The 12358-nt window shown below is 38.3% G+C and overlaps 1 protein-coding gene across 1 annotated transcript in view; it reads left to right on the top strand.

The window, feature by feature from the left end:
• Nucleotides 1-12358, top strand: part of DLG1 (discs large MAGUK scaffold protein 1) — a gene marked incomplete in the record, with an annotated part of 930518 nt that overhangs the window by 732233 nt on the left and 185927 nt on the right. The window contains 1 exon segment of the mRNA XM_053710194.1: nt 10483-10582. Coding sequence (XP_053566169.1) covers nt 10483-10582 — 100 coding nt within the window.

The following is a 12358-nucleotide window of genomic DNA, read 5'->3' as shown; positions in this document are numbered from 1 at the left end:
GGCATTTTCTAAAACTAAAACTGCTAAAAAATGTAATAGGTTATTTAAAGACTGCATCTTTTAAATGCTGGGTAAGCATATGAAAAGGGCTTTTAAAAAAAAGTAATGTGTTTAATATGGTAAAATGAAATGATGTGATTGTGTTTATCTGTGTTACCATGTTCTTGTAAGACAAAGTACAAAATAAATATTGTATTGCTTTACTCCAACGTGTGAGTTGCATGCTAAGTGCATGTGATACAAGAAAGCTGCAAACTATTTAACTGAATTAACGTTAAGTTATAACCTTGTTCTTCAACTGAATAACTGTACACGCTCAGTGTACTAACACAGCATTCAAAAATGCATGAAATTACATTTAAAAACAAAATACGCTTGCCATTGATAGTGAACTGCATTTTGTTTCTTTTAATACCATTTCACTTATAACCTATATATTATTTCTCTGCCCTTCACTCATAATTACTGTTTTTCACTAACTTACACACTCATTCTTTTTCTTTTTTTTTTTTTTACTATATTTCATCTTCTTTTACTTACCTATTGCAAAAACAAAGTTGATCCTTACCCACAATTAAGATAAATAGCATTGTAGCTGTTGAAAAACATATGATGAATGCTACTTCAAACACTGGAATAGATCAAAGGGACATAAACCCTAATTTACTTCTTTCATGATCTCTAAAGATTATGCAATGTTAAACAACATTTCAATTGACTAATTATCTAATTTGCTTCATTCTTTTGATATTCTTTGTTGATGAGCATATCTAAATATGTTCGGGAGGTGCTGATTGGTGGCTGCCCTTAGATGCCTTGTGGTGTGATTGGATCACCCATGTGCATTGCTATTTCTTCAACAAAGGATACCTAAAGGATGAAGCAAATTAGATAATAGAAGTAAATTGTAATGTTTGAAATTGTATTCTGTATCTGAATGATGAAAGAAAAAAATTGGATGTAATGTCCCTTTAAGTCGATTTTAGTATAAAATAAGTCTGTCTAAATCCTCATAACCTCTCCTCTCATCATAACTTCAATTATTTACAATTTCCATAAAATCTTTGCCTTCCCTAAAATTCTGTACATCCCAACTAATTTCAATGGATATTCTAATAAAAGAATAAACCACCCTGTTTAGTTATTTATTTATTTACATACATTATAAAGTCCCCTTCCACACTGGTTTTAATCTTTTTCTAAAGTCACTTACCTTGCACTTTTCCCTCTGATCCATGTAAGGCTCTAGCTGATAATTAGTATGCAGCACTTGATTGGCTGTTACTGGACCCTTGCTAAGTAAGTTGTTTTCCACATGTTTTTAGCCTCTGGGAGGGGTTTGTGTGGGAAATTTTGCAATAAATGAAATAGAGCATTTTTTTATTATTAGAATGCACCATTAAATAAAAAAAAAATAGGTCTCACCTCCACCTTAAGTTAATGCTTGCATAAAAAAAAAATCGCAACTACAGTTCAATATAAGTCAGTGAAAATTGCATAAATAGTTGTATTTGCACTTATTACTTTTTGTGGATACAGGGCTACAACGTGTAACTATATACAGCTATCTGAAGGAAGTAATAGATATAAAAAATGTTATATAAGATTCGGACATCTTACTTTGAGAATTAAATGTTGGTGAATTTGTGAATGATTCTTTGCTGCATAAAATTCATCACTAAAACATACTTACAAAATAGCAGTACACCTCCACTTCAGAGCTTTATGAATCCAATTAGGCTGTCTCATCCTTTCCAGTGGCGGTTCTAGAACTTAAAGGGACGTTATACACAAAAATTATTATAGACTATTTAAATAAAGCATTAGGTGTAGCTAAAATTTGCAATTGACATGCATTACCTATTTTGCTGCTAACTCTCCTAAAACTAGGAAAAACCATGCAGGGTGTTTAACTGAATATGTATACCTACATACTACACTCGGCTATTGTTTTCCCCTCACTCCCTAACTAACTGCCTACAGCCAGGAAGTCACTGACATGCCTGACTCTCTGAAGCTGCAGTAAGTTATGAGGTCTGCTGAGAAACTGTTGTTTTATTTGTAAAATAAGAACAGTAAAAGATACACAGAACTGCCTTAAGCTCTCCAGCTTTGTCTGTCTCCTACCTCCTCACTGTGCATCTCCACACTCCCTCTCCTTACCAGACTAAACTTCTCACAGACATTTCTCTGAGAAACGATCTCCTTCTAGTCAGGATTATATTTCACTGAGAGTGTGTGTGTGAGAAGTTTAGCTCCCTGTGTGTAGAAACGAATTTGCCTAAAATCAGACAGCTATGCCTCTGCTGCACTGGGTGTTTACAATGTAACAAATTAGCTTTTACACACAGGGAGCTAAACTTCTCACACACTTCTCAGTGAAATATGATCCTGACTAGGAGATCATTTCTTAGAGAAGTGCCTGTGAAAAGTTTAGTCAGGTGAGGAGCTGCACAGTGTTACAGGTAGAGGTGGGAGACAGACAAATCTGTATAGTTTTAGGCAGTTCTCTGTGTATCTCTTTTGCTGTTCTTATTTTACAAATTAAAAAAAAAAAAACAGTTTCTCAGCAGACTTCATATAACTTAATGCAGCTTCAGTGAGTCAGGCATGACAGTTAGTAAATTCCTAGCTGTAGGGAGTGAGGGGAAAACAATAGCTCAGTGATTAAAGTATAGTACGTCGGTATACATCTTCAGTGAAACACTATGCATGCTTTTTCTCATTTTTAAGAGAGTTGGCTGCAAAATAGGTAATGCATGTCAATTGCACATTTTAGCTATACTTAATGCTTTATTTAAAAAGCCTATATTCATTTTGGTGTATAATTTCCCTTTAATATTTGGGTGGGGGGCTCAATTGGCGCGCTAACAAAGGTGGTGAAAACGTTGTAAAAGACAGCACACATAAAATATGGAGGCCTTCTCAGCTCAATGGGGATGCTTTGCGTTTGCTTGGAGGTGCATACCACCCCATAGAACCTCCAATGGTCCTCTCACAAATATTTTCATGTGCCTTAAAGGGACATTAAACACTTTTAAATTGTTTCTCTAGTAGCTAATTTACAACTGCTCATATCTGCTCTTAGTAAAGGAGATAACAAGCAGATGAGCCTAGATTACAATAGTTGAGCACATTACTTTAAGGAGAGTAAAATGTACACTTTCGTTCTAATAGTTGTGAGTTCACAACCTTACTCTTGGGAATTACGTCACCTGACCACCAGAAGGAGGTAAAGACACCCAACACCAGAGCTTTAAGTATCGCTCCTACTTCCCGTTCTCTCCCTGTATTTGTTTGCTTTGTCAAGGAAAGTGCAAGGACAGAGGTGTCTTTGAATTTTTGTTTTTATTTTCTCCCTCAATAGACAGTTCCTGGAGGAGAGGGATGTAGAAGGGAACTGCCTGTTTAGATAAAGCTTCCTAAGAGGTTTTATCTTTTCATGCCTCCGGTGCCGCTGGGAAGTTCCTAAGCCTCCTCCTGTGAGCCAGGCGTAGTTACCCTTGAGCACAATCCTAATTGTCAGTGACATAGGAGGATTGTGTCCTGTAACTATATCTCCTCTGTTGGTACTTCATGAACAGGGGGTCTCCTATGGGGCATATTTAGTCCTTGATATGTGAGGAACACTGATCATGTCTCCTAGGGGACTTAGTTCTAGATACGTGAGACACACTCCTTAGACTTAATGTCTTAAGTGAACCGGTTGGTACTCAAACTTATACCCTTAGAATGTGCAGTGGTTTGTGCACAGGGGTGACAAGGAGTGTTGATCCTGCCTATAGGTCTCTGGGGTCACTGAATATTTTATTTACAGTACTCCTTATGTGTGGGGGCTGTCTTTGACTCTGTGAGACTTGTGTGGTCACTTTTCTGGATTACACCATTTTAGGTGTACTGGCCCTTTAAGATCACGCAGAAAGATAGTAGCAGAGAAGCCGACATGGTCGTGGGAGGGGTTAAACATTCCCGCAACAGGAGAAGTGTTTGGTGCGCATTCCACTCACTTCACGTCTGCTTCTGTTGCAATTCTGCTCACACAGCGTTGGTGTTACTTAGAGCTGCTAGGACCACACGAAGACCATCTCTGCTCAGTCCAGACTGTTATTGGAGCCAGGAGAGGTAAGCACCTTATACCGGAGCTCAGAGGAAACTATTTTCTAGCCTTTTGACTAGTAGCACTGACTTGGGCAGCTCTTTGTAGGGTGCGTTAGGCCTGCACAGTTTGGGGGCTTTTTCTCTAACTTTAACTCTTTATTGTCTGTACCTATCTCCTTTTGGGTCCCCTGTAAGGTTTTGGGGTATTTAGGAGATTATGGATCAAGCTAGTGCTGCCTTCACAGAGCTTATTATCCTTTTTAATAAATGTCTGTTCTGTACATTGGTGACTGTGTGTCCTCCACAACTATGCAACTCCTGCTTAGTCACTGTTGTACAGAACCACTCTTCTGCCCCAACTACTGCAGCGGGCCATTTTCCAGTTTGTATTGCTCAGGGGGGAGTGACAGAGTTTGCTCCTAGCTTTAAAAATCCTGCAGGTAAACACAAGCATAAGCAAATTTCATCTGACTTTTCTTCAAGGGGTGTTATCCCAGCTCAGCTTGCTTTAGATAAAGATTTTTCTTCCTCAGCTTCTGACGGAGAGGTTTTCTCAGATGTCTCAGATTCTGAATCTGGCAAGGAGACAGAGGATAACACCTTTCAGTTCAGGATAGATCACTTGCGTTCCTTGCTGAAGGAAGCACTAAAGACTTAAGGTGTACAGGAGTTTAAACCGGGGAAGCAGGTTAAAAAATTAGATATGATTTTCAGAACTAAATCAAAAGTTCCGGACATCTTTCCTGTTCTCTCTTTAGTGTATGAAATTGTCTCAAAGGAATAAGATAAACCAGGTGTACCTTTTTTTTTATTCATCGCCTACCTTTTTTAAAAAGCTGAAGTTAATTTTGAAATCTGGGGAACCATTCCAAAGGTGGATGGCACAATTTCTACTTCTGCTAGAACGTCGACGATTCCTTTAGAGGATAGTACCTCTTTCAAGGACCCTATGGACAGAAAGCTGGAAGGTTTCCTTTGCAAGGCCATTCTTCAAGGAGGTCTATTTTAGCCAGCTGTTAGCATTACTGCGGTGGCAGGAGCTGCGGCCTTATGATGTGACTCTCTCAGGAATCTTCATTGTAGGAGATTCAGGACTATATTCGGTGTTTAAAAAGGGCAATGCTGTGATGCTGTCATTCAGATAATTCAACTTAATGCAAAAAATAGGGCTTTAGCCGTTTGGTGCCAAAGGGCTCTTTGGCTCAAATTGTGGTCTGCTGACATGGTTTCCAACTCCAGATTATCATCTCTTGCTTTCAAGAGTAAAACATTATTTGGCTCTGGTTGGATTCTATCATATCTATAGTGACTGTAGGTAATATGGCCTTTTTGCCACAAAACAAGATGTCTAGGCCTAAGACTAAGGTCGGCAATCATATTAGTTCCTTTCGGCAGAACAAGTCTCAAAAGTCTTCCTCAACCCAGAAGTCAGACACTTCTCAGCCAACCAGGAGGCCTAATTTTTCTTGAAACAAATCCAAACAGCCTAAAAAGGCCTCTGCCGATAACAAATCAGCATGAAGGTGCGGCCTCCGATCTGGAGTCTTCTCCCGTAGGGGGCAGACTAAGCTATTTCCAAGAGGCTTGGGACCATTCTGTATAGGAGCCTTGGGTTCTGGAGATAGTCAATAAAGCAGTGCTTTCCAAACTGTGTTGTGATACATTAGTGTGTCGGCAGCAGTGTGTAGGTGTGTCCCTGCTTCAGCACAAATTTTTTTTTTGGTTTCCGACTTTCCGCCTGCTTTCTACGCTTTCTACGCATATCACTTGGCTGACTCGTGATTGATACCTAGTGGGTCACAAATTATCTTAACCTATTGGCGCAGCTCAGTGGGAACTGAAACTATTCCCATTGGTGGCAACTTTGGCTCCTGACTGCACGTGTAGTCAGTGAGTGGGATAGCAGTGTGTTTGCTGCACGGGCAGTATTCAGTGCAACTCACAGAGCTCTGAGGGTGGCAGCTTAAATGCTGAGCTGAAGTCAGATGTCAAAGTGTGTTTGGTTTTTTTTTGCAGATAGCTCCCAGTAGTGCATTGCTGCTCCTGCTCTTGATATATGGATAGGAAATGGAAGCTTAAAAATGCTTGATGATAAAATGTGAGTGTCTTTATCTAATATTCCACCAAATATTCAGAAACTGTGTTCATCTCATCAACCTCATACATCCCATTAAAATAGTAAGTAGCTATTGGTGATATTAAACTTTTTTTTTAATTCTTGCACATACTTACTGTTACTTGTAAATACATTTCGTTATTATATAATGTATGTATGTGTCCGTATCTCTTAAAACAAGTTAGTTTGACCTCCTGTTTGCTAGTACAACTGAATTACTGTGTGGTGAAATTATGTAGGTTTAAAAAGTGTGCCACCAACATGAAGTTTTGAATGCTCTACTCTAAAGAATACAGGATAGGTTTCAGATCATGTCCTCGGAAAAGGGTTATCCTGTCTCACATTTCCAGAATGCCTCAAAAGAGGGCGCTTTCTTCAAATCTGTAGAGGAGCTGGAGGATATGGGGGAGTAATCGTTCCTGTGGAGGATCAGGGAAAGGGATTCTACTACACTCTCCATTTTTCCAAAGAACAGAGGAACATTCAGACCAATTCTAGACTTAAAGATTTATGAACAATTTCTTGAAGGTTCTTTTATTCAAGATTGAGACTATAAGGTCCATTCTTCCTCTGTTTCTATGAGGTCAATTTATATCAAAGGATGCGTATCTCCACTTTGCAATACACCCAGACTGTCATCGCTTTCTTTCGTTTGCTGTCTTGGACAGACACTATCAGTTTGTGGCCTTACCATTTAGTTTAGCCACCGCTCCAAGAATTTTAATTAAATTCTGGTAGCCCTTCTTTGACATCAGGGCTCAGGATGTATCAGTAGCACCGTACCTGGACAATATCTTGGTTCAGGCTCCATCTTTACATTTAGCATCAGTTCACACAGAGAAAATACTTGTGTTTCTTAGCAAGTATGGAAGAAAGCTCAACATAGCCAATAGTTCATTGACTCCTGATACAAGAGTGTGCTTCTTGGGAGTTATAATAGACTGAATTAAGTTGTTTTTAACAGATTCATTTAAATTCAAGCTTCAGTTGGCTTGCCAGAAGCTTCAGTCCTGTCATCTCCCTTCAGTTGCTCAATGTATGTAGTTTGTGGGTCTTATGATGGCGGCGTCAGACACAATATCTTTTGCAAGGTTCCATCTTTGACCTCTACAGCTATGTATGTTGAGGCAGTGGAATGGAGAACATTCCTATTTGTCTCAGATAATACAGTTGGACCATTATATGGGAAAATCCCTTTTCCTGGTGGACGTCTCCAGACCTGGTCTCGAAGTTTGTGTTTTCCATCCAGTATGTCAGATAATCACTACAGATTCCAACCTGTCTGGATGAGGAGTCATCTGAAATTATTTGAGAGGGCAGGGAGTCTGGTACCCTCAGGAGGCATCCCTATCAATCAATGTCCTAGAACTCGGGCTGATCTTCAGGGCACTGCTGACTTGGCCTCAATCTAAATTGGTTCTATTAACTCCTTTTCTGTCAGATAATATAACTACAGTGGCTTATGTAAACCACCAGGGGGCACTCAAAGCTCTCTGGCTATGATGGAGGTTTCTCTCATTCTGAATTGATCAGAAAGGCATCAGTGCACCATTTCAGCAGTCGACAATGGGGAGGCAGATTATCTGAGTCTGCAGTGTCTGCATTCAGGGGAGTGGTCCCTATATCAGGAGGTCTTCGACAGATTGATTTGACGGCTTTGCATCTGAATCACAAGCTTCCTTGGTACGGCTCTAGGTCTCAGGACCCTTAGTCGGAGTTGTTGGATGCATTAGCAGCTCCTTGACAGTATCAGTTGGTTTACATCTTTCCTCCGATTGTCCTTTCGAGGGTGGTAGCTTAGATAATGTTTCTGTCTTTTTGGACGCCTAACTGTAAAGAGAGGGTAGCAGAGGACCGTCTTCTGCTTTGCTACTCATGCAGGTTGTGGACTGATCCAGTGTACACAATCTCTTCTGGGTCCTTGCTGAGCCAAGCTGCTTTTGAAACCAGAGCTGATCTTCGAACACACACGGGGATATACATGTTAGACGGACGGTAAGTGACTGTTGATCATATGCAGGGAGACTGAGCTGTGAGTGTATACCGCTGATATACCCAATAGATGTTGCTTGTTCATACCTCATATGTTTGAGGTCGCAAAGTGTGTGTGTTTTTACCTGATTTTATATGAAAAAGTTTTCTATCTATACTACACTCAGATCTTCCGTTTTTGCGCTCCTGTTCTCTTCTTTCAGTTTTAGGACAGAGTTTCTGCCTTTCTAATTGCTCCTGCGTCGCCACACAGGACCTGGTATACGGATCTGGTTTGAATGTCCAGTGCTTCTCCATGGCGTCTGGCTCAGCATCCAGATCTCTTAGTGCATGGTCCATTCTTCTATCGAAATCTCCAGTCTCTCAGCTTGACTTCATGAAGATTGAACGGTTGATTCTTTTTCAGAGAGGCTTTTCTGAGTCAGTGATTGAGACTACATTTAGCAACCAACCAACAAGTGCTACCTAGGTTCTGAACCAAAAATGGGTCGACTCCTAAGCTTACATTCCTGCTTTCAAATAAAGATACAAAGAGAACGAAGAAAAATTGATAATAGGAGTAAATTTGAAAGTTGCTTAAAATTGCATTCGCTATCTGAATCATGAAAAAAAAAAATTGGGTTTCATATCCCTTTAATGATAGGTCACACAGGGATACACATTTTTTGGCCTTATACCTACAAACTATTTGTATTCTTCAACTACCTATTTCCTTTAATTGTTTTTCTCTTTTTTTTCAAATAATATCCTCTTTTTACTGCACTCACTAACGTTACTAACATAAGTTTTAGCTGTATTTAATTTTTGTGTGTCTGCGGAATGGATACATGCATAATACATGAATTTATAAAATGAGAACCTGAACCTGTTGTACTCTAGGCCTTATTTTAACATTTATTTTAATTTTCAATGTTATGTTTATGGTCACATGAATCCCAGCATGTTCTTCCCAGTGGTTGAATGTTCTGCCTCCATTATTCACAAATGTTACTATCAGTTTATCAACTGAATAATGTTTCTGATCTGAACAACATCTGCAGATGGCTGGTTGTGTATCTGTGTTGATGTAGTATATACCTTTGTAACTTTAATTATGAACTGAGCAGTACCCTTTATTCAGCTCTGCCTTCCCTGATAGAAACAGCACTTTTAAAGCATACATACATTCTGCAACAATCCTGTAAGGAATTTTGAGTGGCAGAGGTTTTTTAGACCAGCATTGCTTTACTTATTTGTGTTGTGGGCTGGCTGATAATTTCATAAACAAAGAAAGGAAAAATTATTAATAGCACATACGTACAAATTAATTCGGGTAGCAGATAAAACCTATGGATAGGTCTTAAAACCCGCCAAATACCAATAGATTAACAATTCTCAGTTTTTACTTTTTATCTTTACAGATATATTTCTATAGTTCATGCAGAATACTTTTATTTATTCAAAATTGTCTCATCATGCAACTTATCAGTTTGAGCAACTTTGATAACCTACATTGCCATTAATAGACAGTATTTAGTGATCTTTTTATAGTCACATGGTCCAACTGCTCTATTTATTTATTTTTCTTCAGGTGCCTAAACATTTACCCATTGCCATTTCATAAATAATATATTAAAATAAAAATTATTTCCAGAGACAAATATAGTTTTTGTCCCAGCAATAGTGCAATAATGAAATGAATAAAATGCGTTATATCTCCCTTTTATGTAACTTGAAATGCTGCATATTCTGTATCAAGTTGCTTAATTTTGCATGTTGTATTCTAGTACATCGTTGACATTAAAGTAGAATTACATTATGGTTTAATTCCTTGAACAGTATATTCAACCCCAGGAAAGATATTTAGCTTATTTCAAAAAGTATTTTAATTGTGTTGCTTTAGAGATTTCTTAATAAGTTTCATGTTCAATATAAAAAAAATAACAACTAATCACAGCTAACAATATTGATGCACAGTAATGCTTTTAATGCATATAGTCGAGTCAGTGTCTGTTGCTAATTTTTAAGTGGGTTTTTTTTGTTTTTGTTTTTTTAAGTATTAAGAGTAATTTTGCAGTGCTAGGAGTGGAAAAGTCTGATCTATATTTCACCCTGTTCTAAAAGAAGCCAAGCATTGCAGGCTGCTTTAGGAACATTTACATATACAAACTAGGTCTTTGAAGTAGATGCTGCATGCTATCGCTCTACTGGTCAGCATCCACAGATCTACTCAGGCAACCGTTTGTACACACAGACATTAGACATCCTTTGTTTTGCCCCCTCCTTTTCTTCTTCAGCAGTCATTCAATGACAAGCGTAAAAAGAACCTCTTTTCCCGAAAATTTCCATTCTACAAGAACAAGGACCAGAGTGAGCTGGAAACCAGTGATATTGACCGTAAGTATATGGATTTCAGTTGTACAAGCTCTAGAAAGGTTTGCTAGATGTTGCGGTAGGGTGTAACAATGGAGGCATTTCCAAAAACAGTGACTGGTTACATTGAAATAAAGTATATTTCAACAAATACCCTAAATTCAAGTTGTTTCCATTAATCTACAGTGCATTCTTTGAAAGCAGATAATGGTTGGCATTGGTGGTTTGTGGTGCAAAAGGAAAGTATCATTGTAGGGCTTGTTATTTCTGTTAAGTGTACACTGTAGCCTGCGTGGTAATAATGACTTGAAATGGGGTTGTATAAGCAAGTTCAAACTTAGTTTTTTTTCTATATCAAGTTTTCATATACCAGTATAATGCTCAGAATTGTTAAATAAAGACAAAAAATCACTAAATTTAAAAAAATAAAAATCACAATCTTAAAAAAAGCATCATTAAAAGTTTTTTTTTTTTTTTTTCTATTAGCAAGTTTGAACTGTGCATGTTTTTTGATGACTGATCTGCTAGTACATAAACATTACCTTTTCCTGTGGCTGGAAATGCCTCTACCCATGACACCACTTTTATGTAACCGATAACTGATCTCTGTGATTATTTCTTTGTTTTTGCTTGCTCTCTGGGACAACAGGAGATCCCTGACGACATGGGATCAAAAGGCCTGAGTAAGTTACTGAAAAAACTGTCATCTCCAGAATTATCAAGATACTCCGTTTTTAACTCCTTGTTTATATCCTAGTTAAATCTTAGAATTGACAACTTTCCTGGCACTAGGATTTACTGACTTGAGTGGTTCATTCATTGTTTCATTTTGTTACTTGATAATTCCATGATTTAAAGCATTGTTTTTTTTCGTTTTCAAAAAGTTTTATTGGTATTTTCACAAAAATACATTGATCATGGTAAAATCACATTTCTTAAAACATTTAACTTAACAACACGAATCATGTCAGCTTAACATATAGAAATTACTTTCTGAGATACATCTTTCCTGGTGTAAATATAGCCTAGGTGAGCATTTTGAAGGCAATGTGTTCAGTAGTATCAAATTTTACAATCTATGATTGATTCCTCTACTGAACTTAACAACACAAATCATATCAGCTTAACGTATAGAAATTACTTTCTAAGATACATCTGTCCTGGTATAAATATAGCCTGGGCGAGCATTTTGATGGCAATGTGCTCATTAGTATCATAGTTTACAATCTATTAATTCTTCTACTGGAGTGATTAATTAGCTCCCCGATTCTAGCTTCCTTTCTCGCCCTGGGGGCGTTGGGGGCCTGGCCAGCCGTGAATGTGTGAAACTTGCTTTCGTTAGATCCCAGTATAATTTGATGTCTAAAAATAATGCCTTTCTTTGTGTTTTAAAATAGCTGTATTCCTCTAAAAGTAGTGTGTCATCTACCTGTTTCAACCACTCCTGCACTGTAGGCTTTACAGGGGTTTTCCATTTGCTAGCTATCAAAGACCTGGCTGAGTTCAGGGAGAACTGGATCACCTTTTGTCTAAGTTGGCATATGTTTCTGGGGAGAGCATTCAGCAGTGCAATAACAGGGGTTAGTGTAAATGTGTCGTCCAATAGTTGTCTAAAAAAGAGTTCTATCTCCCGCCAAAATGGCCTGACCACGGGGCAGTCCCACCACATATGGGACATAGTTCCCCTGAGGCTGCATCCCCTCCAGCAGAGATCGGATGAATTTGGGTATATACTTTTAAGGCGTGATGGTGTCAGGTACCACCTGGACAATAACTTATAATTGAGCTCTAGAATTCTAG

This window comes from Bombina bombina, chromosome 4, assembly GCF_027579735.1.
Source record: "Bombina bombina isolate aBomBom1 chromosome 4, aBomBom1.pri, whole genome shotgun sequence".
NCBI classification, from domain to species: domain Eukaryota; kingdom Metazoa; phylum Chordata; class Amphibia; order Anura; family Bombinatoridae; genus Bombina; species Bombina bombina.
Note: the sequence above shows the minus strand (reverse complement) of the source record. Positions and strands in the feature narration are given on the sequence as shown.